The 25,736-nt window shown below is 45.8% G+C and overlaps 2 protein-coding genes and 1 long non-coding RNA gene across 5 annotated transcripts; 1 reads left to right on the top strand and 2 right to left on the bottom strand.

Moving 5' to 3' along the window:
* Nucleotides 1–2,610: 2,610 nt before the first annotated feature.
* LOC125701210 (uncharacterized) lies at nt 2,611–8,298 on the bottom strand. The gene is made up of 3 exons (XR_007380171.1): nt 8,222–8,298; nt 7,434–7,508; nt 2,611–5,608 (listed from the first exon to the last, which is right to left on the bottom strand). It is a non-coding gene; the product is annotated as an uncharacterized LOC125701210 (long non-coding RNA).
* Nucleotides 8,299–9,305: 1,007 nt separating this feature from the next.
* SERINC3 (serine incorporator 3) lies at nt 9,306–16,967 on the top strand. The gene is made up of 10 exons (XM_048962877.1): nt 9,306–9,433; nt 9,856–10,017; nt 10,437–10,630; nt 11,388–11,467; nt 12,121–12,258; nt 13,071–13,240; nt 13,940–14,030; nt 14,421–14,598; nt 15,022–15,249; nt 16,033–16,967. Exons 1-10 carry the CDS (start codon nt 9,395–9,397, stop codon nt 16,169–16,171), a joined length of 1,419 nt encoding a protein of 472 aa, XP_048818834.1. The 5' UTR covers nt 9,306–9,394; the 3' UTR covers nt 16,172–16,967.
* Nucleotides 16,968–19,530: 2,563 nt separating this feature from the next.
* TTPAL (alpha tocopherol transfer protein like) lies at nt 19,531–25,346 on the bottom strand. Of its 3 annotated transcripts, none has more exons than XM_048962879.1 (5): nt 25,261–25,346; nt 24,133–24,585; nt 23,233–23,426; nt 21,703–21,813; nt 19,531–21,064 (listed from the first exon to the last, which is right to left on the bottom strand). In XM_048962879.1, exons 2-5 carry the CDS (start codon nt 24,569–24,571, stop codon nt 20,789–20,791), a joined length of 1,020 nt encoding a protein of 339 aa, XP_048818836.1. In that variant the 5' UTR covers nt 24,572–24,585; nt 25,261–25,346; the 3' UTR covers nt 19,531–20,788. The 3 variants fall into 3 exon arrangements, with proteins under 3 accessions (XP_048818836.1, XP_048818837.1, XP_048818835.1); XM_048962880.1 differs by lacking the exon at nt 25,261–25,346 and adding an exon at nt 24,870–25,154; XM_048962878.1 differs by lacking the exon at nt 25,261–25,346 and adding an exon at nt 24,911–25,154.
* Nucleotides 25,347–25,736: the final 390 nt, after the last annotated feature.

The raw sequence follows: 25,736 nt of genomic DNA, 5'->3' as shown, positions 1-25,736 counted from the left end.
ACCTGGAGCTCAGGCCGGTGCTGGGCAGCATGGCTGGACGGGGGGCTGCCGTGCCAGCAGGGTGAAGCGTGCTCAAAAACTGTTTTCTTTGAGCTGCAGCTATTTTTGGCTCCAGTAATCTGTGCAGAGATGATAAAGCTTTGCAGTGCAAAGTGAGAGGCTGTGCAGTGCTTCTGGGCAATTTCACTTCATGAGCTGCTCTCAGCCTTCCCAGCCACTGCAGAATGTTATCTCTGCCCGCTGAGCCAGGCTCCTCTGAGGGCTCACCCCAATGGGCAGATTGGACCCACAGCCCCAGGTTACTTTTTTCCCCCTAGGGAATGCATTCTGTTTGGAAATTGAAAAAAAAAAGTGTTTTTTTTTTTTTTTTTTTTTTTTTCCCCCCAGTCTCCAAAGTTTGTTTAAAAGCCTTTGCAGAAAGCAAATCTTGGCCGGGAGCCTTGAACCACTCATTTCTGCAGAATTCCTTCCAACCAAAGGCTCTTGCAAAATAAGTCACTGGCTGGTAACCTCTTTGCAGCAGCAACAAATACAAGTAGGTCTCAAAGTCAGACCATGCAGTGATAGCACCATCCCATCCCATGTTTTACCCACGAGGTTCCCACAGCCCATTGCAGTCTCCCCCATATGCTCTATAGAAGAAGCACTTTACCTGCTACTAGCAGGAGAAACCATGGCAGCTGTAGCAGACTACAAAACAAGCATCAATCCTGCTTGCTAAGGGATTTGTTTGTCTAAAAGTATCCAGAACCTTCTTCAGTATAAACCCACAAAGGTCATGCATCCAGCACATGCTTCACCAGAAAGTCATCCCCCTGGCCAAAGCCTTCTTGTTTGTGATTGGAGTGGATAGCAGTGAAAGGAGAGGGAAACATGCAAGTATTAAATAGGGCTCATTTTGTGTGGGTACACAAAAAGGGCTAAGAACAACCATTGTATCTGACCCCGGTGTTACTGCATGGGAAGCAGGTGTCCCTTCCTTTTGTCCCTCTGTTCCTGCTGCATGGGACAGCTGGATGAGCACAGGCAGCAGGCTGGGTTGGCACCTGCACTTCTAGCTTCTGGAGAAAGGGGGGTGCTAATAGGGGAGAAGTCATCTCTGCCAGCTCTGAACAAGACTTGCTAAAGGTGCCCAACCATCACATCGTTTCATGGTGTTAGGCAGCCAGACGAGGATTCCTGCTTCAGATGTGCAGAAGGCCTATAAATGTTTTGATCCTTACTTGTGCTTTCACGTGGTTTTGTTGCAGGGCTCAGAACGGGGTGCTGGCTGGTCCGGTTGTGAGGCAAAGGGCTGCAGACCTCAGGCTTTGCCCTGTGCACCCACATCCCCCCTTTCAGCCTCCTGCCCTCCTGCTGCAGGTCCCTGCGTTCTGTCCAATGGAGAAGGGGTGCAGGGGCTGGATGCTTTCTCGTTGAGCAGCAGCTGGTGCAGCTGGCAGGGTGAGCTCAGCAAAGCCATTCCCGTGTCCTGAGCATCCCCTGCCCTCGGGCAGGGTGGGATTAGCTCCTTTGGAGGCCGCCAGGGCTGAGAGCAGGAGGCGCAGTGTCCCTGCGATTTGCTCCAAGAGGGCTCCATGTTCTGGACAGGGAACAAAATATTCTGTCTGTGCTATGTCATCTTTTAAACATGTGGTATGAAGAGAGAGAGGAAAAATTCTAAACATTGTTACTGTCTTAATGTTGTAACTAAATATGATGCACAGGTATTTCTTCTAGTCTTACAAGGATGCTGCACTTTTAGGAGAAAATGCATCTTCTGGTTCCTTACCATCAGCTCTGGGTATATTTGCTGTATCTGTTTCAGATCCTTTCCCTCTCCCAGAGTTGGGCTGTTTGTTTGTTTGTTTGTTTTTTCTTCCAGTGGGGTGAAGTCTTCACTTTTATGCAGGACTACAGCTTTCTGGGCACAGCATTTGCTGTTTTCATGCAGTTCCCAGCTGTCACTCGCTTCTGGGGATTAAATCATTTCCTTTTGCGCCAACTCTCAAATAGTGGTTTTCTGCTTTGTAAAACTTGGCCTGATAAAGCATTCAGTATCTTTATTTAGACTGTCCATTGCAAGTATAGTCTAGCAATGATGTTTAAATAGACACCAACTTTCTCAAGCCATATCTCCATTTGTGACTGGCCAGGTATGTTGCAGTGCACAGGTGTGACAGCCATGGTGTTATCTGGAACTATTTGGCCATGCTGTGAAGGCACATTCAGGGATGCAGCCTGCACAACAGGCTCAGTGTCTGTGAAACACCCTTCCCAGGCTGGATGTGGCTGCTGGAGCCTGACTTTGCTGAGCACGGGGATGTGGCACCTCACTGCTGCGTGCATTGCAGAATTACAGCCCCAAATGGCCTCAGCTCTCCTCATTGCTATGGCAACCTGCAGGCATCGTGGTGTTTGGACAGGAGGTGTGTGCTTTCCAGTGGCACTGCATGCCTTCCTGCAGAAATGAGTGTTCAAACAGAGGAACCAGGAGGGAAAATCTTTTTTATTTTGACTAAGATGCCTCATTAGTTATTTATCCAGGCCTCGAGGCACTGTAACATATCATTACTAATACAATCACATCTCAGCAGTCTTTAAGGAATGAGCTGAACAAGAATGCAGGCAGCTGGGCACTCAGAAACATTCCTTCGTGCCTCTTCATCACCATGGGAAGTTCATCCTCAGCTGTGCAGCAGCTCTGCACGCACTGCTCCTGATCTGGATGCAGAAGCCACAAGCAAGTTTGCAAACTGTTCCATCACTGGCTAATGAAAAATTGTGCAGTGCTGAGAAAAAAGATGAATGGAATAACAGATCCCATGCTTCATTTGCAGAAAGGGACAAAATAACAACAACAAAACAACAGAACCAACAATTTGCGGTTTACTAGATAAATTTAAAACACAAGATTAGAGACTTCATGAACTTGATATGGAAAAGCTGCAGGAAGCTGTATGTGATCTTTCTGGCCCTGGGAATGACAGCTTGCTGCACGATGACAGCCTGGCCCAAAGAATGCATATGTGGAGAATTTGGTGTATGGGGGCTATAAAGGGAGTTTCACACACTGGCTGATAGCCACGCTGTATGAACCTCATGCAAAGTAATTCCTAATCCGAAGTAAGCCACTGCACAGTCTTTACCCCAAGAATTTGCAACATACCAACTTTGTCATGTAAATGGGTCATTCTGGCAGGGTTTACAGTGTGCTTATCACTGTTTGTTCATCACTCCTTCAAGCTGGGACTCCACCAGAGATCAAGCCATTGAACACTGACTACTAGCTTTGGGTACTGCCCAGCAGGAGCCACGACCAGGTGCTGGCATCAGCGCTGTCAGTGATGGCATCCAAACCACGTGTGTTTAGGAAGCAGTCAGGAGTCATTTCTCATCAATCAGCTTTTTCAGTTGGGTTCATTTAGTTCCAAGCTGGCTAATTACTGTCTTTTTACGATAAAGAAAAGACTGCAAGCCAGGCAGAATAATTCCTCCTGTTACTGGTGCCAAGATAGCATGTCTGTGCCATACGGAATGTGTCAATTTTATTAACAGTAAACAATGGCTCTTCAGTTAAGCAGTATCTTAGCTTTCTCTGGCTCCTAAGCATAAAAAGCAAACCAAATTTCAGTCCCTGCAGATAATGAGCAGAGATCACCACAACCACAGAGAACTCCACATCCACACTGACAGCAGCACATCCATTTCTGTTTCGCTTTGATGGCTGTTGCATAAAGTTAAGAATTAAACCAATCTCAAATACATCCTTGGACAAACAGCTGTGGAGAGCTGCGTTGCTGGCTGTCAAGGCACAGGACTTTCCTGTCCCTAAAAACATGGTAATAAATAGAGTTGTATTACCAAACATTTTAAGCAATTCATCGGAGTCTGACAAAAAAAAATCTTCTCCCATTACCTCTCAAGAACAGTAAATGTGGAACTGAGCTACTACTTATATCAGAGGAACACCATTCTGACACTGAAATGCCAGTGGAAACCAAGACCTGCAAGGTGCCTTGCTCTTGCTTTCTATGTCCACTGAATGCTGCAGTAACTCACCCTGTGAGCTGGAACTGATGTGAACTTCTAGTGAAGGCCTGGTGTTCCCAAGCATGCTCTGCAGCAGGAGGCCAGGGCTGCCTTGATAAACCAACGTACACCACTCAGTTCCTGCTGTGCCGAGCATTAGGCTGGGTGCTGCTTCTGCACTGAGTGCACGTGGGCTCCATGAGTGCTGAGCCTTGACAGCTCGTGCCCAGTGCTGCCCGTGGGAAATGGCTTGATTTAGCCTCTCTCAAGCAAAGCCCTATTGAAAGCAACAACGTGACTGGAGATGGGTATTGTGTTATTAGATCCCCTTAGGGTATATATTTTGTAAAATCATCTACGATGGGAAAAACATTTATATAAAGAAGGATGTCATGACTCACTTTCCAAAGCCACGGAGATTCAGAGCAATCAGAAAATCATTAACAGCACAGCCACCCCCTTGTAGTATTCCAGAATTTCTAAATACAGAATTCCTTTTAGATTCAGATGCCCATTTCTGTTATCTTGAAAGTATTTCTGGAACTCACAGCCTGACTCTTGGCCAGCTTTAAACAAACAAACAGGGAGAAATATTTGTGTAGCTAGAGTGGTGTTTGCTTAATGAGTCCAAGCTGAAGGATTTCATTTTTGCACTTCGTTTCTTTAATGCTTGTGAACCAAAGGAGGATGTTAAATCACAGCCATTCCAGCTATTGGCTTGGAATAACAATCATTCAACTTAGCAAATATCAAACGTGGGAAGGGATTTTATCTGACGCATCTATATGATCATGTGAACTCCTTCCCCAAGGAGAAACGGTCTCTGCTGGAGACTCAAGAGGAAGGAACTTTTTTCTCTTCTTAGAAAAAAAATTAAAAATACAACACCAACACAAGAAGCCACTGTTACATGCTAACTGCGTCCTGGCTCAAATGCAAAAATGCAACCTCTGAAATGTCAGCTGGTATTCTGGGAGGATTCACATGATGTGGAAGACTGATGATAAAGCAACATCTCGCCGGTTTCAGAACTTCATCTTGAAAAGCAGAATCACTGGTGTGGGAAACAGTGGAGAAGGAAGGCAAACACCAGCTCAAAGAAATATCTGTGGCCAGCACGATCCCACACTGCTCTTTATTGAGAGAAGAGACTGGGTCAGGCACTCATCCGACTTTAAAGGCAACACTCGGGTGGTTAAGTCAGTTCAGACCGTGCTGAGGACAGCCCTGCTCAGGCTGTGTGCTTCTTCATGCTGCTGCCTCCCAGCCCCACTGCGCAGCTGCTCACACTGTGAGGCTGTGCCCCAAGTAATGTCCCAGCAGCAGCCGCTCATTTGGGCTCTGCATTCCCTCCCTGGAAAATGAGCAGGCATGGTGCTGGGATTTGCCTCTTTCTCACTTACTGCCTGCATGGTCCTGTGGCTCTCCTGAAGCTGCACAGCTCATCGCTGTTTTTTGTGATTCCTGACTTTTCCTGCCCCTGCTGTTTCACTGGATGTTGTGCCATGGTGATCGCTGACCCAATAGGGCTGCCCAGCTGGACTTCAGTGTGGGCTTCATGCGGGAGATGGGATCACAGAGAGAGGGAAGTCTTGGTCTAATGAAAAGTATATATCAGGAGAGGAAAAATAAAAAAAATATTTGAAGCAATGGATCAGGCAATGTTGGTAAGCCCGTGTGTGCAGTGCTCAAGTAGATCAACTTGTTTCGTGTCCATCCACTTTTGAAGTGGCTGCTTAAAAGCAGGACCTTTGATGCCCTGCACAGCTCGAGGTGCTCTACCAGCAAAACCAAGCCCAGCTCAGCCCTGCTAGGAGCAGGGAGCTGACACCTGGCTCTGTGCTAACACAGTGTCACTTGCAGGGATGGGACACGAGCCCAGCTCCAGCAGCTGCTCTCTGCTGCAAGGCTCCTCCTGGGACAGCTGCTAGCAGCAGTGTCAGAGCAGGGCTCTAGCTGCCCCAGAGGGCTTGCAAAGCTGCAACGGCCCTTCTGTGCAAGATCCTGTTCCCCAAAGGGCAACATCCCGTGCTGCTTGCAGGGATATCATGTTCATTCATTACAAAAGGACACCTTTCACTCCGTCCTCCTTTTTACCAGCCATCTGTTGCTAGTCCTTCTCATGGTTCATTCACAGCTGTCGCTGCAGATCTTTTGTACAAAATATTCCTTCCAGCATGTATATATATATGCTTAATAATTACTATAACCTTTCTTTTTTTTATTGTTGCTGTCATTTAAATGCTTCTCAATATATTTAAGTTTCACTAATGCTTCCACAAGTAATGAAATAGCTCAGTAATATCACTGGATAAAGATGAACATTTCTCCATCTGTTTTACCAATAACTTACAGCAGTTTCCAAACCAAAGCACATGATCTGAAAAGAACCGAAGTCAGTGAAAATATTTCTGGGGACATATAAGGGTTTGGAACAGAGAGATTGAGCAGAGGTGTCCTATAAAATAAATTGCTGGCCAAAGAAAACTGGAAAGGCACAAAGATTACAATTCCTCTATCGTAACGGGAATGACTCATACAGTCGCATAGTCAGTTGGGGTGAAAAAGAAAACAGTTACTCAATCTCTTAGGGATTTAGACACAGAAGAAGATATTATGCAAGTTTTAGCAGCGTTACTAATGGCCTTGAAGCACACAGCGTTACTATGACTCTCACTCAGCTCGGCGGATCACAAATAAGATGACTCATGTGTCCATGACATGATAGGAAAATAGTCTAAGAAGAGCAGAGGCAGGTGTTAATGCAGTCACAGTGCATTCAGTCAAAAGAAGATGAAAACTATAAAATCGTGAGCAAATGACTGAGGAGAAAAGAAGCCTGCATATTTGAAAGCTCAATAGGGTGGACTAGGTTGAATTTGCTGGTCTCCCACTGCAGGGGCAACTGCAGCAAGTAACACTTGATGGCCTTTGTGTGTTAGTGATGAATACGTACCTGCATCAGTGGTGAGTGATAAGAGCATGGCCCATCGAAAGTGGTCTCAGAGCTCCATAAACTTCATAATATTTATACTTGGGAGGACTTTCTACCCTGCTAGAATGTAATGACTTTGTAGAACTATTAACTCTATCCAAGTAAAGACTGACAACTGCAAGTGGTTTCAGCCATGACAGTGCTGCACTGTTGTCTAAATGCTGACTTTCTCAGAGATGAGGGACTTTGATGGCTACTTCGAAAGTGCAGTTTAAGGTCTGTGCTGTGGAATACAGCTCAACCCAAAGTCTGAACTAAAGAGCGGCAAAAACAGTTCCAAAAAAAAAAAAAACAGTTCCACAAAAAAAAAATCTGAAACCCTTCGTGCCCTGAAGATCCAATCACAGTTAAAAGCACTGTTTAAAGCTAAACACTTCACAGAAGTGCAATAGTTAGGTAGGTTTTATTAGAAAGCTGACACCAATACCTTAAAACTCTGAAGTTTATGCAGTCCAGTATGCAGGAAGACATTTGAGCCTCTATCCAGGTCAAAGCAGCACTACTGCAAAAACACAGATTGCACACATCTCTTTTAAAATCATACAGATGATTTGACCCAGACATTCTAATTTCAGTTCACTTAGTTAAACACTGCCTGACAGATTCTGGACATTCAAAGGATCATTTAATTATAACCTGGATCTGTTGCTTGCAAAAACACATCCCATGAAGAGCAGGAACCCTTGAATACTCCAAGGAGCACCAGGGAAAGTTTGGAATTTTTGTTATCATGAAAGGGAGACCCTGGAGATTAACAAGAATAGCACTAACGCACAAGCTTGAGTGACATTCTCCTATTAGCTCAGCTGCACAAAGAACTGCAGAGAAGTATTTTCAAATGATTCTATCTGACACAGTAGTTTTAAATACCACCTAATTTGGAGGAAAAAAAAATTCTAGGTACTTCAAACAACAAATATATAGGTATTAATGAGATATAACACATGTAAGGAATTCTAATTCTTATTCTTTATTCTGCTGTCAGAAGTGATTAATGCAGCAGAGCGGGGTATTTTTGTAAAATGAGGATAACCTCCTGCCATGTCCTGTCTCGTTCCCATAGCTGACAGCAACCAGGCTGACTTCATCCTTATCGCCTGTTAGAAGTGTGTGCTTTGAGATGATGTTACACAGAATCAGAGGAGTATTTATGTGGGGAAGCAAAATGAGCACTTGGAAACGTTACGCTGACAGCCCAAGGAGAAAGCCTTCTACCTGTACTCTTTGTCTTTTCTTTGCACAATCCAGTGGAAGATCTCACTGCACTTAACAACTCTGCTGGACAGGTATTTCCTGTAAAGAAAACCGTATAAGCCTCAGGATTTAGCCAAGCTTCATCCCTGTCCTGGTAATGCACTTATGAAGCGATCTATCCAAGATTGCTGGGAACACAGAATTTTGGCCTTTATTATGCATACATTCATGTGCACAGACAGTGAAACACCAGGGATGTGGTAAAAGCCTTCTTACACATCCAGCTGCTGCACCCAGAAGGGACGGTGTGTTAACCAAAAGGCTCGGTATGATCTGAAGGAAGCACAATTTCAGTGATTTACGGCGTGATCTCCTTCTGAAAGAAGCCTGTGCCCTTTCATGAGCGAGGCTGACAGGAGGATGGTTCTGCTAACACAACGCTCCAAGCCTTAGAGCCGCTGTGGAAAGCAAGCGTCAGTTTTACTGCCTGCTTTCTGCCTTGGCGTTTCGGGTGGCAATGAAGCTGTCATCCTAACTCTTTGTCACGGAGATGGAAGCAGGCTTAGCGATGTGCAGCAGCTGGGATCACACACATCCTGCAGCCTGGCTGCTTGCTCCCAACCCCGACCTCCGCCATTTCGCAACGCTGACGCTAATTAAGGACTTCCTGAGCGCTTTCCTAAACTTGAGAGTCAACTTTTGTCACCCTCCCGCTGTTACGCCCTCACAGCCACCTCTCAGCCATGCGGTTTGCTCCCACGCCAGGCTGTTTTTCCCAGAGGACCCAGCCCAGACCCAGCGCCCAAAGGGGGGGCACAGCCGCAGGCCCGCCGCCATGGCGGCTGCCATGGTAACCACGGCGAGCCGGAGCGCCCCCTGTGGGCCTTAGGGAGAGAGAGGAACTGAATGGCTACGAGAAATGCCAATCACCGCGCTCACAGCGATCTGTCTCTCTCATTGGTTATTTTGTTAATAGAACCACTCACTACTTAAGCTTTTCAACCAGTCAGCGCCTTGCTTCCGTTCCGATCCTTCCGTCCGCGGTTCCATCCTGCCTTCGTATTGGCGGGCGGCATAGAGAGCGTAGCCAATGAGCGGAGGCGGAGGCGGGGTCGCAGGGGACGGTCACCTGACGCCCGGGGCTGAGGGCGGAAGCAGGAAGTGGCCGGCGGGCCCGGTGGTGGCGGCGGCGCCATGGGGGCGGTGCTGGGGGTTTGCTCCTTGGCCAGCTGGGTGAGTGGCGGCGGGGCTGCTCAACCCCGCTTCATTCCGATCGGTTTTCCTCCCCTCACCTGCACGCTATGGCGGCGGGGACCTTGAGGTGAAGAGGGTTTGCGGGGCGGGTCTGATGGGTGGAGGTCCGGCCTTGTCAGGGACCGCGGTCAGGGTTTTGCTCCCTGGGGTGGAGCGGATGCCGGGAGGTAGCGAACCGCAGGGCTGTGGGGCAGAGGGAGCCCGGGTCGTGTCGTGTGGGGCCGTGCCAAACACGGGGTCGCTCAGAACCGCGGACCGAGCGTGACCCGATTGCGAGTGGCGCTGACTGAGAGCAGCTCCGAGCCCGCAGCTGGGCTGTTCCCGTCCGCTTGTGGTTGTGCAGCTGACCTCAGCCCCCAGGCAGCGCTTTCAGCTTCAGAGAGAGCTTTGTGTTTCTTCAGATTCCCTGTCTGTGCGGCGGTGCCTCCTGCCTGCTGTGCCGATGCTGTCCCAACAGCAAGAACTCCACCGTGACGCGCCTCATCTATGCCCTTCTCCTCCTCCTTAGCACGGCTGTTGCCTGCATTATGCTGGCACCGGGGATGGAGGAACAGCTGAAAAAGGTATGGAGGAGAAAATCTCTTGTTTACTGTTGCGTATCCGGAGCTTGTGCAAATGGCTGTTGATTGGTTTTACTTGGAGTGGAACACAAAGGAGGCACAGTGCCCAAATGACCTGGGAGAGTCCCTTGATTTATGAAGCTGAAACTCAACCAGGCCTGATGCTTCTCAGACATTACTGCCAACATCTGTAGCTTTCCACCTTAATCTTTCTGAATGCTTTGAATGCTTGCAGTGGTGACCTGGAGAGAAAGAAAAATGGCCGTAAGATCTGTGCAGGCTGGCTGAGCAGAAGGTTTTTTGTTAACAGATTTTCTAGAGGAGAGCTGACTGGGAACCATAGCTGTTAGAATGCTTAAAGAATGTGATTGCAAATACAGAAGTGAGTTCACAGCTAAATTTGTCTTTGCTCATTTCCTCAGGTACCTGGATTTTGTGATGAGGGGCTTCACACTCGGATCCCACATCTGAATGGCTTTGTCAGCTGTGATGTGTTTGTTGGATACAGAGCTGTCTACCGAATCAGCTTTGCCATGGCAGTGTTTTTCTTTGTCTTCTCTCTGCTCATGATAGCTGTGAAAACAAGTAATGATCCAAGAGCTGCAGTGCACAATGGGTATGTCTGTAAGCTGGCCATCTGGTCTTCTAACTTCTTTCCTCTACTTCTCAAGTTTGCCATTATGCTCAACAAAGAAATTGTTTCGGTATATGTTAGTGGTTTGAAGTTTCCTTGGAACTGAATAAAGAGTAATACTTAAGTCTTTTAAAAGGCTTCCTGTTTGTGTAACTTAATCAGTGTAATGGGAAGCTAAACATCACTGCTAACACGAAAAGGAGGTGATCATCTTCTCTGTGTTTCAGCAGAGATGCTGGATACTGTTTATTATGTATCCCCTTCCTTGTGCTGTCTGGCATTTGTTGGGTCATCCTCTGGGCCGGTCTGACTCAATCAGAGAGTCTGCATGCAGTGCAAAGCCTTAACACCATTCTTTAGACTGTTGAACGCAATAATTAGATCTTGCTTTTCCCTTCTCCAAATTTAATGGTACAGAGTTAGCCTTCCTTCCATTGAGGATGTGCTGCTGACTCATGTCTATTTGCTTGGAGCAGGAGCTGCTATGCAGACTTCTGGCTGGCCTGAAGTCTGCAGCCCTTTAGGCTGAGGGCTCCCAGCCCTTCCTGTTGCCCTAGGTGCTATAGCTGCATTTACCCTTTTTTTTCCCAATTTAGTGAACTTCTAATCCCACTACACAAAACTTCTTGCTTTATTTCTTAGGCATTCATCTGTGCACAGTGGGCTGCTTGCAGATCTTGTAAAACTTGAATGTCGTATGCAGAGTAATACCCATGCTTTCAACTTTCTTCTTCTAAAGGTTCTGGTTCTTCAAAATAGCTGCCATTGTGGGCATCATGGTCGGAGCATTTTACATTCCTGAAGGGCCTTTCACAAGAGGTACAGTTAAATCAAAATCATAAAATTCTGTTTAGTAAACCCAAACTTTATCACAGATTTCCTGGGCTCTAGTTGTGACAGTGGAAGTTACCTTGTAGAAAACACAGATTCTGTCCTACTTCTTAATAATGTTATGGTGATCAACTGAATTAATGGCAAGAAACAATCTCTTCCAAGTGCATAGGTGCTATGTATCACTAATTCAGTACTCTGTTAAATCAGCTTCTGGGAAGAGACTTCTGATGCGGTTCTGATTGGAGGCATCTCAGAATGCTGACTGTGATTAATGCTAAATAATGCCCCAGAGTCTCTGAGAAATCTCTGCAAGATATTTTTACTGTCTGGCCACATTATGGGAACCTCAAGAGAGTTGCTGAGCCTCAGATAAATGTGGCTTTACAGTGTACACAAACAGGTCTCGTGTTAGATCTTAAATTCATTCAACACCTTGGGCTAAACGTTTCCATGCTCATCAGCTACTGGAGTCATGCATGAAATAGCAGTCTCCTTGCATGCTTCTGAACTGTGAATAACAGTATATAGTTTTGGGGTTTTTTGTTAATTGTCTGGAGTAGAAGTAGCTTTTATCCCTTTTCCTGGCTTAGCATGTAAATAATGACAATGAAGCTTGTTTTGTTACTCCTTTTTTCTAGCCTGGTTTGCTATTGGTGTTTGTGGAGCCTTCTGCTTCATTCTGATCCAGTTGGTGTTTCTTGTGGACTTTGCTCACTCCTGGAATGAGAGCTGGGTTGGGAGGATGGAGGAGGGAAATTCGAAGTGTTGGTATGCAGGTAGGAATCTTAAACTGGCGGGGATTTGTTTTGGCTGGCCAGAAGTCTGCAGAATATCACGTACTACTTTGCAAACATATCCCAGTATGATACTGTACAGCCTTCATGAGTCACTACTGTAAACATTTGGAACTAATAACCAGAGTTGCCTTTTTCTCATTAAATAAAATGCAAAATATTCTAGGCTTGTGACTAGCAGCTCTGACAGCCATAATAAACAATGCTTAACTTGTCCAGTCTGCAGTGTGAGTGCAGAGCTAGCAGCCTGGTTCTCTTCAGTTCTAACTTTGTTTTATCACCCTGTTGACTCAGAAGGTCAGTTATGTCAGTGATAGTGGCTGCAGTACAGCAGTGTGCCTTGGCACATTGCTAACTTCCCTACTGAAATTAATGCTAATAGTTGTGGTTCTTTGTTCATAGATGTCAATGCTGTAAAAGCATTTTCTAGCTTCATCTCAAAAATACACAAGAATGAAAATGTAAACAGTGGCCTTCAGCCCATGGAAAGTGTGCAGAAAGTGCTGTCCTTTTGGGTGCTCTGGCTTGTGACCAGCTGAATTGCATCTGGAAAACAGATCTTGTTCCCCTGATGAAAGCATTGGCTTTTCTCTGAGCCACGCTGCCCAGAGAACCAAAGCAGGCATCTGGCCACGTTTAATAAAAATGCCTTCTGCTAGTGTAGCTTTCTTAATCAGGTTTGGACGTGAGGAAGGGGAATGGTCCCTTTACACTGGTTGTTAACCTTTAAATCGCCCTCGTTGCTCTGTTAAAGCTTTATGTCCGTATTCTAATGGTTATTTTTCCCCCTTCAGCTCTGCTGTCCTGTACAAGCTTGTTCTATGGCTTGTCAGTGGTTTTCGTTGTGCTCTTTTATGTTTTCTATACAACACCTGAGGATTGCACTGAGAACAAATTCTTCATAAGCTTCAATATGATCCTGTGCATTGCTGTATCTGTTGTTTCCATCGTTCCAAAAGTTCAGGTACTGTTTTTCTTTATTTTATTCTGGTATACAATGCAAGAAAGTAAGGAGGGTGTCATACCAACACAGCCAGGCAGAATTGTAATGCTTGGCTGCCATAACAATGCTAGCTGGGGATATTTAAGGAATAAAGATTAAAAAAAAAGAAAAGCTCTGAGACAGATGCATTCTGTAGTGATGCATTTCCTGAAGATAGGCTTTTTTTTTGTTGTTTTTTTGCTAACATTGTTTTGAGGTTTCTGTGGGTGTCACTGCTGGCATGGCTCTGGTGGTGAAGGTTCTGGCAGAACAAAGAGCCCATAATGGAATAAGTAACATAAGAACAGAATTTATTACTGTAATGCTCCGGCTTCATAATCGTGTGAGAGTTTAATATCAGTAGGAAGCTTTCATGTTACTTGATTCTGAACTGGCAGCTCCAAATTGCATACTAGATTCATATCCACAAAACTGTTCAGCAAGTTAGGGTTAACTCAGGAAAAATCTGTAGCTGAGTCTTGAGCACAGAAGATCTGGGTTTGGTTTCTTTCGTCCTGCTGTGTTTGAGTTGCTTGCTGTGTGAATTATATTATTTAAGTTTTATTACTCCTGTTTTTTAAACAGTATGAAGCCCAATGCATTTCTGAAAACTGAAATTCATAGGCATTCATTTACCTACAGTGGCAGCTGCCCTTTTCACGTTGGCTTGTCTTTCAACAGGAATATCAGCCTCGATCTGGCCTCCTCCAGTCCTCTATTATTACCTTTTACACCATGTATCTCACTTGGTCAGCCATGTCCAACGAGCCTGGTAAGCATGGATTTGTTCTGAGTGACATATGGGTGTGAAATCATTGGTGTGACTCAGTGCAGATCACTGCATGAGGGCTGCTGATCTTCTGCCTAGATAAAATCTAATGAAAAAGTAAAGCTACCTTAACATGAAAATGTCAGCTGATCTCTTTCTGGAACTAAACTGGTGTTTTTGTGAAGAGAAAGGAAATAAATCGGACATTCTGATTTATTTATTTAAAGAATAACGCATTGCTTAACTCACAAGAAGGAGAAAACATCGCGTGCTGTTGTTACCTATGGGGAATCAGAGATGAGCAGTTAAAGGGAATGGTGACTTATAACCTTCTGCCTTCACTGAAGCTGTTGAAGCTCATCTAGTCTTAATTTGCCTCAAAATTCCTTTCAGAACGGAACTGTAACCCAAGTCTGCTGAACATCATTACCCAGATAGCTACACCTACAATTGCTCCAGCAAACACCACTGTCATACCTGCTACTCCAGCTCCACCCAAGTCCCTGCAGTGGTGGGATGGCCAGAGTATTGTTGGATTGGTCATATTTGTCTTCTGCCTCCTGTATTCCAGGTAGGATCTGCACTGCTACCAAATAGTAAACAATTGGGGTTTGTCTGTCTTTTCATTTGACAGTGGCCCAGCAAAAATACCTGCTTTTGTTCATATGCTGTGGTCTCAGGCCAAATACAACTAGTAAAACTGCATTCTGTTTTGTGGATGACCATAAGCTTTGTTAGCCCAACTGCAGTAACACAGCAAAATGTACACAAGGCCTGGACTAGAACTGCTGTATGGTTGTGTTTTGTTGTTGTTTTGGTTTTTTTGTTAACAAAAGCTCAGATGTAAGGAGCATCTTTGTGGTTTTCAGATGGACTTCACCAATGTCATTTGCTAGTTCTGACTTTCACTGTGATCCTCTTCTTGTTTCATGAGCAAACGTAGCTACTTGAAAAGGGAGTTGTTGACCATGTTTTTCTTTGGGTCACACTGCAGTATTCGCTCTTCAAGTAACAGCCAAGTGAACAAACTGACCCTGTCTGCAAGTGACAGTGCCATTCTGGAGGAGGCTGGGGGAACAGGCAGCGGGGCTGCAGAGGAAGGAGAAGTGCGCCGTGTCGTGGATAATGAAAAAGATGGTGTCCAGTACAACTATGCTTTCTTTCACTTCATGCTCTTTCTTGCCTCTCTGTACATCATGATGACACTCACAAACTGGTACAGGTAAGAGCAAGACAGAAATTGATAAGCTGCGTGCCAGTGCCAGCATTTCTAGGAGGATGGGAAGCTCCTGCTCAGGCTACTCCTGACAGGCTGTTGAAGGTGCTGTCCCTACACCAGTTGCATTAGTTGTGGCTTGTCATTTTTGAGTTGCTGAATTAAGGATATAAAAATCCCGGTGTAAAGACAAAAAATCAGTGCACTCCTAGTGGGGTGCCTCTTCTGCAAAGGTGTTAAGTGTGCTTACCAAGCTGCAGTGCAGGCAGCAGGAAGGATCCATGTAAGATAATCTCCATATAAGAAAAGGGGTCTCCTGGGATGCCTGTCTCAGGCCAGCCATAAGCCAAACCTACTGGCTCTGCCAGCCTGGGAAAGCTGTGCAGGGACACACTGCTTAAAGAGGTGTTCCCCACATCTGCTGGGAATGCTTGCACATACCCTCAGCTTTTGCAGCTTACAATAGCTTTTCCCACAACTGCAGCAGTGTGTAAATTAACAAATATGCTTGTGGAGCAGCAGCTAGCAGGAGTCTATTGCACAGCTCTCTGGAAGACTTCTTTTAAGAACAGCACGTCAACGTATGCAAGCCGATCTTGTCTGGAAGTGGAACAGAGAGCAAAAGGCCTGAGGAGCCATGGGGAAACTGCTGGTTGTCCCACCAGTCTGGCACAAAGGCCCTGGTACTGGAGTGTCCAGGAGTCCTCTGAATTTCAACTTGATTTGAGAAGTAGAAGGAATAGAGGAAAGCATCTTCTAAATCTAATCGCTTATTTCTTTGCTTTTCAGCCCTGATGCGGATTTTAAAACAATGACAAGTAAGTGGCCAGCCGTGTGGGTGAAGATAACCTCCAGCTGGGTTTGCCTCCTTCTCTACCTTTGGACCCTGGTGGCTCCCCTTGTCCTTACTAACAGGAACTTCAATTAAATAGCTGCATCTGTCTGGGCCTACAGGAGTGGGGAATTCTTTGCTTAAAGCCAAAATGTTCATGTATTGCTTTAGTTATTAAGGCAAATACTGTCTTATGTCAATATTAACATGTGGGTGGATGCACAGTTAAGTATTGCACAATGCTTGTTGCAGGATCAAAATTCTCAGTTACCCCTCTATTTTAACCTTAAGTCATAGTTATCTTATTACTGCATTTATGAAGCTCACTACTGCTGTGCTGTCAAGGCACAAAAGAAAATTTATGTCCAGTAGCCCCAACCTTAGTATTAAACAAAATACAATTTATCTAAATATGAAGTAATATATTTTAAAGAACAAACTATGTTCACAGTAGTGCACTGCTGCTAACATTTCTTCCTTGAAGCGTGAGCCACACCGTTTGATTTCTACATTCCACTACACACGTTTATTTAAAGCAGCTTTTTCAAATGATATTTACCTTCCTATGGTGTGGCAGAAACCCCTCATTCCCCACCAAAACAACCAACCTTTCAGGCTGGAAAGCTGTTAACTCTTAATTCCTTTAAGCACAAGCTTGCCCCTTCTAAGAGGCAATTTCTATGGTAACTTCTTTGGTAGTATGTTTGCCAAATATTAAGCAGTAAGTGTAAGACAAGCTTAAACAACTTTATGGTTATGGTGGAAAAATAGAGCTTCTAATTAATTTTCACTTCTCTAATATGCTCTTAAAAGTGTCTATGAAATGATTCTTATTGGCACTATGGTATTTGCACTGTAAACTCATTTGAATAAAATGGACTAACTACTGGAACTCGCCCAGCTCTGTTGAGAAGTGTTAAGGATTGAGGCAGTTATTCTCTAAGGCAAAGTGTTATTTACATGATTAAAATGTTAATTGGCTGCTGCAGTCACCATGGGGATGTGACTGGACACTTTCTCCATGTAAGCAGTAAATCACAATGTATTTCTTTTGAAACAACCTGCATCTCTGCAACTTTCCTGAACGTCACATCCTGTGCCTTGAAATTGCTCAGTTATCATTCAAGCAAAAATTTAGTTCTGCAGTAAAAAGCAACTCCTCTTGCAATACAACAGTCCTGCAGTTATGCTTGGTTGCAGCCATGTTTTAGTGTGGAGTTAAGTGTACATTGCCATTCCCTCTTGCAGTAAAATACCCCAAAATGACACAAGGCAACTGTATGGAAAGTACCAAATTAGCAGCTGTTACAGTAATGTATTTAATCACCCAGTCATGCATCATAAAATTACATATTTTGACCACTCCATTTTTATAAAATGCAATATAAAAATAAGATTTTGTCAAAATAATGTGTACACTTAACCATCCACCACCTCTAGGCCCACATACAACAAAAGGCAAAATTACCAGTTGGAATAACACCGTGAATAATTCATGCCAAGATGACATTTAACAAAAACAAGAACAACCAAAACATCAACCCCTGTCCTGAAAATACCTCAGGGTTTCTAATACCCATTGCAAGAGTATAAATTCAAGTATCTTTATGTACAGTATGCAGCTAACTCTTGTCCTACATCATGCTGAAAGCCATGGCTACCCCATACAGTTTGAGTACAGTTTGAATTTGTCACGTGTTGGGCTGGCAGGGATGGCTTTCCAGAGGCATGTAACCTCTGCAAACAAGGTTCTGTCAAGGAGAATAAGATGTCAGATCAGTTCTAGTGCTGTGAAGAAGTGGGCAGGGGGAAGAGGAATCAAACCCTCTAAATTGAACAGCTTTTCCTACCTGTTCTCTTAACCTGCAGATAAGGAGACTATACAGTTAAAGCAAGTGATTATTTTCCAACTCTGACACAATAAATATTGAGAACAGACTTTTTTGTTTGCTGGCAAGTGCTGAAGCCTAAAGAATGCTCTCAGCTTTGTAGTCAGGTGCACATAGAACAGCTGTGCTCCCTGAGCACTGGCTTCAAACCTAGAAAGGGGTAGAGAGACAGCTTAAGCAAGTTCTAAAGCCAAGGAAGAACAGATCTAGAAGGAATAGTTAAAGGCTTGGTACAGGTAAGTGTGGTTGAAGTGATGTATCATGACATAGAGGGTGCAGCTTTAAGAAGTTTTGGAGGTGTAACACAAGCTGTTTTCAGCTTGGATAATGTATCATTTTCTATTAGGTTAAAGATTAAAAGAAATGATTTAGTTCTTCTGTAAGCACAGGAGAGAAGGGTAGGTGAGATGGGTTGGTTTTACTGACCATGCAAGAGAATATATGAGCCTGAAAAGGGATTGGTTCCTTTAAAGGTTCCTCAGGTGCAGCCTTCTGCTGACTGCCCCTTTTTTCATGTGATGGATATTACACTGAATTCTGAATATTCAGCTTCCTTCTCCAGTATTTAAATAAGTGGATCAAAATAGCTTTTCTAACAGAGCTGTCAAACAGTTTGTTTTTATTTGGTTGTATATTGTGGCTGGAATTAAGAGGCATTCAAAGGCTATAAAGACCAGACCAACCTCTGTGTTCTGTCAGGTAAACAGTGTGGGCAGCCACTTTGTTTTTGAAGTCATGGCCTGCATGCTAATGTCTAAATCAAATCATATCTCTGCAAAACATGCACCTCATTTTGGTCAAAAGTGAAGAGAAAGTTCCTAGCAGTATTTCTTTACTTTATGTAGCAGGAAGTGTTTGGCTTTTTTTAAACCTATGCTTAAGGTCACAACCCTCAAAGAGGAGTAAGACTTATAAAGGTAGGGAAAAAATGCTATAAATGAGGAAAATGAATTCCTTTATATCTTCTAAAGCAGGTCGAGTGATGAGTTCCTTACACTGAAATTCTGGACTGTCACTGAGGAATAAGCCTCATTGCTCACCCCTTCTCAAAACCTGATCTGCTTTTATAGTGCTTAGATGAGAGGTCTGGCATTTGGCAGAGATTCTGGATGACATCTGTTGCCAGGTCAGCAAGCCATGACTGCAGTGGCACAGGAGGTTTCTGGAAATGCAGTCATGCCGCAGGGGGATCTGAGAGGGAAGAAGACATTCAAGACAGAATTTGGCACTTTGAAAAACGAACGTCTGAAATTCTCAAGATATCAGGTTTTTTTCTTACATTCACAGAAACGCAGTTGGTGCTTAGGTCACACTTGGCACTACATAAGGATTTCAGCCAGAGGAAGTGCTCTACAGATAAGTCCCCTGGTAGAAGGGATGTTCTCTTTCACCACGCAGTGAAATATTTCACCTTGAAATAATTGGGTGTGCTTTCTTGTGTGTAGTGAGGTTACCCACCTCTACACCTCTGCAGTGCAGAAGAACGTGTGCAAAGAGTGTGCTGACAGTTAAGCTCTAATTCTAGACCACTTAAACAGGTGGAACTGAGGGAGTGGGAACAGGTGATTAAAATGTAGGATACTTTACCCTGATGTGACACTGGAGTCTTAGTTCTGTTTCTAGATGAGGACCTTTAAGCACAGGCATACAAGTTATGGGTAAACATTCCAGAGATGAGATTCAAGTCTATCTTCATACAAGAACATGACAACTAAAGACAAAAGAGATCAACAAAGCAGAAACTGGAGTTGTAACATTTCACAAAAGTGCAGACAGGCACAGTAAAAAAAATAAAATAAGAAAATGCTACAATACCAGAAAATTTAAGAATGTGCTTTAAATAGCCTGTCTGCGTTTGGTTTCACAAAGAGTTAAATTCAAATCCTGTCCAACACAGCAAGCTTAAGAAGCACCTTGCTTTCCTAGGGAATGTTGGCTCCTTACATCAGCCAGCTGCTACAAAGCTGCCTCACAAATTCTGTGAGAGTTACTTACCAACTTTCTCATTGCAACCAGCTGCAGAAGAGAACAACTGACAACGTGGAAAGGTGGGTGACAGCTTTTTGCATTGGGTTCCCAAACCTCAGTATCTGAACTTGTATTTAATCAAAAGTCTCATTACCTGATCTGAGAAATTCACTGTCTTCTGAAAATGAAGATTGCTTCTGTTTATCCTGTTATATTGCTGTCTTAATAGTTAACTTCTTGCTGTGAGAAAGTTTCAGAGAATTCCCATACTGCTATTCATAGATAAGAAAGCTTTCTATGTTAATTTGAGCCAAATATTCATTCAGATATTCCAGAAATGCCAGCTCACAATCTGCACCCAATGATAGGGGACAGGCCAAGAAACGCTTATGGTTTTAAGCAATCTCCACTGACAGAACTACATTTCACAGGGTTCAGAAGCAACTGACAGCTGTTTTTCTTGGATTATGGGTGCTTTCAGAAGGAGAAGGGAATGGACAACCATAAAGCTAGCAAATGGCCACTTTTAACTGGGGTGGGGAGAAGAAACTATCAGAACTTACCATCCTGCATTTCTGTTTTGATAATTAGAAGACATTGGCAAGTTTGCACCTTCCCCAAAGGCTGACTAGCTGTAGGAATTCTATATAACTTGGTAACTGTATGCTCTTTCCCATTATCCTCTGCAAACTCTGCCCTGCCCCCACTGTGCCTTCTTCAGCTTCCTTTGGTTCTACAGTGTAAAGTGCCTCAGCAGTCTGTTCCTAAACTGCAGGTTTAGGAGTAAGGCAGAGTTCACAACATCACCTACAAGAACAGAAGAGGTCTTTACTGCTATAAAGCTTCCCTTCACCTCTTAGTAGCAGTAATAGAGCTGGGGTTTCATGCCTCGCAAGGAATCATCACATTGCTTTTCATCAGCATCCCCGCTCACTAGCATGTCATGGGGAGAGCTGTCACACGGGAGAACCAGCTGTGAGAAGTCAAGCAGGAAATCCTCTTCAGAGGCCAGCAGCAGCTCGTTCCATGCTGAGATGTCCAGCTTCCCTGCAGTACCCCCGTATTCTTCAGGGAGAATCACTGGAGGAATGTTTTGATGAAGAGAATTCAGGTCAGAGCCATGAAGAAAAAACTAAAAAAGAAAGCCAAAAATGATTTTGTTAATGCATATCAAATACTTTGTGGCATATTACTATCAGTTAAAGAGCTTGCTTTGAATTAAAGAGCAAATTTTAGAAGGGGTGGCTTTATGTGCAAGCGTCAGCATACAGCAGTGTGCAGGTGCTGTTAGGCACACTTGTGAGAATAAAACAAGTCCAGTGCAGCATAAAGCCCAGCAAGAAAGGCTTGAGACGTGTCAGTCTCTGCAGACATTCCAGGTTCAACTAATCCTCAAGTTCATTGGTGGGACTGACATTATTTTCCTTCACGGAGAGGGCATCATCCTGTGCTACATCCAGTCGTACAGCACCCACCCAGGGCTGTGCTGGACACTTGGGTAAGGGAGAAAAGCAAGGGGAGGACAACACCTCCCTGTGACACCACCTTATAAACACACAGCATTACTCGCCAGGATAATGCAACCCCAGGGATGGAGTCAATGTCCTGAACATACACAAAGCATCCTTATTCTTATACCAGTATCAAATTCTTCAAAGCCAGTTCAATCAAATAAATGGCACCAACGTTCTTCAACAGGTTTTACTTGCAGGGGCTGAGCAAGGAACTTACAAACATCAGCATTAATGTTAAAAAGACACAAATCCTTACCCGGTTTGCTATCTTTTCCTTCAGAAAAGGCTTGATGATGGCAAAAATGCCTTTGAATATACGAGGTTCATTAATTATGTTAACAGCTTTTATTCGAATGGGAAATCCATCCTGAAGGGTAAAGAAGATTTTTATAGTGCAGTTTAAAAAACATTTGTTATTTTCCTCTTTTCTAAATGTCCTGAGGCTGCCTGCCAGCACAACCCCTCGGTTTCCAAACCCCCATGAGATAAAAACATAAACCATTGTGGAAACAGAAATGCACCTTCTCACAGGGAGCAGAACGAGAGCCATGGGCATGAAGCCAAGGGATGAGAAAACTGCACAGTGCCCTTGCACTGGGAAATGTACTGCTGCCAGTAGATCTTCATCCCCAACGTTGTTCATCTCCCCTGGAAAATAAGCCTGGGTAGTCACTGTCCTTGGGGTGTTCCCAGCCCTGCTGAGGATGCAGTTACAGAGCAACGATCCCAACTCCTCAGGAGGGAGCACGCCGTGCTGGGAGCAGTGAATTGGCTCCTTCTGGAGATGCTGCACAGCAAGGCTGATGCAACGTGTTTATTCAGGCCATAGCTTCTGGCCTTCGCCTCTGCTCTTCCTCTAAAATAAGGGGACACCCACCGCTGTATCTGTGCAAGTTAAATGTGGGCTCAGTTTGATGATAATTTAGATCTTAATTAAAGGACTACGTGACTTCTTATAACAACATTCAAAGCCTTGCTAGTTTCATCTCCATAAACTCCTATTTCCCCGTCCTTCCTTATTCCCTTACAGATGCAGCAAAGAACAGAACCAGCTCAGACCAGAGTAAAAGCAATGAGGACCCAAACCCTTTCTAGTTTTCCTTATCTCAGTCCTTCAGCTAACAGAGCTGAATGTGAACAAAACTCGTCAGAACTTCCTACCACCTTGATGCTTTCACCTTCCTATTTGGTACAACTCTCCCTGTGCTCACACTCTTGCTCTAAATTGCTCTCTGTTGCTTTCCTTCCAAACATGCAGTTTGAGATCTTTTTAGTGCAGTCTCTCCTGCCACCCTCTGTGCTGAAGAAGCCTTTCCTCTCCCAGGGACTGGATGGAAATCCTCCTCAAATCACGCTCAGTCAAAAATCCCCTCTGCAGCAGGTTTTGGGCATGCACTCACCCAGCACTGAGTGTCATGCTCCACAGTGGCTGGAAGAGCCATCTTTAAGCACAAACCACCTGCATACCAACAGCTGTTCCTCAGTATTCAGGCAAAAGGCTTTCCTCTGCTAGGCCAAACTGAGTGGCTCCGTTCCTCATTGCTAGCTTGCAGCACTGCCCTCTTCTGTTCCAACTCTAATGCAAATTAATTTTAGGGATGCAGAAGTCAAAACGTGAAGGGAAGCTGGAAAGCTCTAAGAAACTGCTGGGGCAGGGCCATGTCTTAACTCTCCCAGTAAAATCCAAGGTGCTAAAGTTTCTGGTAACACAGTCAAGAACTCTTTTAGACACAGAAGCTTTCATTTACAATGAACAAACTTATTTTCCCACCGGTTCAGGTCTTACCTGAAGAATTCCAATCACTTTTTTGGCTACAAAAGGACCAAAATGAGACGCCTTAGATAAGCTGACTCCTTTGTAGTCTGCCAGGATTACAATTCCATTCACCTGGGTCTCTTCGGACTGAATGAGTTTTTCTAACGTTAAGTATATGGCACGAATGTTCTCAGTAATCGGATAATTACTGGGTGTCCATCTGTCTGAGGTTACAAGACATGGATGGTAAGTCAAAAAGTAAATATAAGCTAACAATACACATTCCAAAAACTGATTTTCTATTTTTCTGGACTTTACAAGTCTTTAATAGCACAGTGCCAGTTCAGAGCTGCTTTTCTTAAGCATGAGATCAGTGGCAACTCGTGTTACTGCAAGGAGCAAAGCAGTGGTTATAGGAACCCCGATCTCCACCCAGCACAGCTGACTGAAGCAGCTTCAGCTCAGAAAGAAAGCAGGTAAATGGAAAAGAGGAGAATGAATGAAGTCAAACTTACAGCAAGCCTGGCAGTGCCAAAAGCACACTGAAACCTCTGCTTGTTTGCAATGGAGTCAAAGTCACAGGCTCCTCTCCACTTACTATCACAGCAAATTACAAGCTTCTCACTGCAAGCCAGCAGCCCTGTCTTATTCTGAGTTACTAGCCAGTAATTCTTCTGGCATCACCTAACATTTCATCAGCCCACCGCACTGCGTTTTGGTTTTTACTCAACTGCAGTTATTGCTGAGACAGGAAAAGGAACCGGTATAACATTGGCTAATGACAAAAGTTCCTGCACAAGCTGGCTGTTCCAATTTCAGAGAGCACCTACACACTCTGCCTAATTAGCCAGTGCTCACAGGAAAGCAGGACACGGATTTTGGGCCCAGAAATGCCTCAGGGTTAGAGAAGCTACTCATGCATGTCAGTACCTGGACGGATGCAGACAATGTGGCGTCCCTCTGGGTCCCGGTGGGGCAGCACAGTGACAAAACCAGACTCCAGGACAGGCTTTATTGCAGAAGGCTTCAAGTTGTTGAAGACCTCAGGCCAGCTCCTCCGGCAGCTGTGGTAATTCACCAGGAGCTGGAGCGCTCGGTCGTAATCGAATTTCCTGGCTCTGAGGAACCTGAGCAAAAAGGCATCTTCCAGGCAGGTCCCCAGGGAGGGGTAGTCTTTGCACACCATGTCTCGGAGCGCCTGCACGTCTCGGAGCCGCCATTCAGGTTTCTCTTGGAGCTCCTCCCGGGCTTTGGTAACGAGATCAGGAGACAGCGAGCAAACATACTTCGGCCGATCCGGCAGCAACTCGGTGTCTGACAGAGACCCCGCGGATGGACTCGTCCTCGTGCAGTCGCTGTCCCCTGACATCACGTGGCAGCAATCTGTGAAAAAGCAAGCTCACAAGTGACAAGCAATCTGACAGACCGCTACTGCATAAAGAACTGTTTGAGCCGGAGGAGACCTTTGTCACGTTTGCATTTGGGATGTGCTGTGTCCCTGCCGAGGAACCGGCTCTAGAGCCCAGAGCAGTTCGGGCACTGCCATTCTGTTCCTGGCGTTTGGAAGCGCAGTGTCTCTGATCCTGCACAGCAGGTACGGAGCGCCCCTGGGTGCCACCCAGCCAAACACAGGATTTAAACAAGAATACAAATCGCACGAGATTTACACGGCTTTGCTGCACGGCGCAGGGCTTGTCTTAACACGTACTTCCGTCAGCGTCCAACTGGAAACCACAGCCAAACGAACGGGATGCTCCTAAACCCAGCAACGAGGGGAGAAGGGCGAGATGAGAAAGTCCGGAGCGCGGCGCGCCTCCTGCCGCCCGGGCCGGGAGCGGAACAAGGCGGTTCCATCCCCGAGCGCCGTTCGCTCAGGGCCGGCACCCGTCCGAGCGGCGGGCACAGGCCTCCGGAGCGCTCACCTGCCGGCTCGGGGCCTGGCCCCCGCCCGCACTCAGGCGGCTCTGCGGCCCGCCCGGCCCCGCTCCCCCGCCTCGCTCCCCTCCGACCCGCAGCCCCCGCCCAGCAGCATCGCCGCGGCCCCAGTCCCGGCCGTACCGGAGCGGCCCCGCGCGGCAGCGCCGTCTCCAGGCAGCGGCGCCCCGGAACCAGAACGGCTGCCAGGATGCGCCGCCCCGCCCCGCCCCGCCGCGCGCACACCGCGCACAGTGCACCCACCGCACTCACCGCGCACAGCACACGCTGCACACAGCACCCACCGCGCACAGCACGCACCGCGCACACCGCGCACACCGGCGCTGCGCGGTACCCCGGCCCGCAGCCCCGCGTGCGGGAGCCGCGTGCTGGGCTCCGGCAGCTCGGGGTCGCCCCCGCCGCCCTCCGGGGCAGAACGTTCCCCTGATCCCCTCGGCACGACTCCGCGCCGCCGTGCCCAGAGAGCGGAGCTGTCAGCGAGGAGCTGCAGCCGCCACGAGCCCGCACCTCCGCCTCCTCTGCTCTGCGCCGAGCACACCGGGGCGCTCAGCACCTTCCCCGGCTCCGCAGCTCTCCTTCGGGCTGCGCTCCCCGATCCA

This window comes from Lagopus muta, chromosome 16 (genome assembly GCF_023343835.1).
Source record: "Lagopus muta isolate bLagMut1 chromosome 16, bLagMut1 primary, whole genome shotgun sequence".
Classification (NCBI taxonomy): Eukaryota; Metazoa; Chordata; class Aves; order Galliformes; family Phasianidae; genus Lagopus; species Lagopus muta.
This window is presented reverse-complemented; position numbering and strand designations above follow the sequence as displayed.

Excerpts from the sequence above, each read along its gene's own strand:
- SERINC3 (XM_048962877.1), top strand. The coding sequence starts at position 9,395 with ATGGGGGCGGTGCTGGGGGTTTGCTCCTTGGCCAGCTGG. Across the intron at positions 10,631-11,387 it reads AGAGCTGCAGTGCACAATGG|GTTCTGGTTCTTCAAAATAG; the intron begins GTATGTCTGTAA and ends CTTCTTCTAAAG. Across the intron at positions 14,031-14,420 it reads AGCCATGTCCAACGAGCCTG|AACGGAACTGTAACCCAAGT; the intron begins GTAAGCATGGAT and ends AATTCCTTTCAG.
- TTPAL (XM_048962879.1), bottom strand. The coding sequence starts at position 24,571 with ATGTCAGGGGACAGCGACTGCACGAGGACGAGTCCATCCGCGGGGTCT. Across the intron at positions 23,427-24,132 it reads CATTGTCTGCATCCGTCCAG|ACAGATGGACACCCAGTAAT; the intron begins GTACTGACATGC and ends TTGTAACCTCAG. Across the intron at positions 21,065-21,702 it reads AGGAAAAGATAGCAAACCGG|TTTTTTCTTCATGGCTCTGA; the intron begins GTAAGGATTTGT and ends TTTCTTTTTTAG.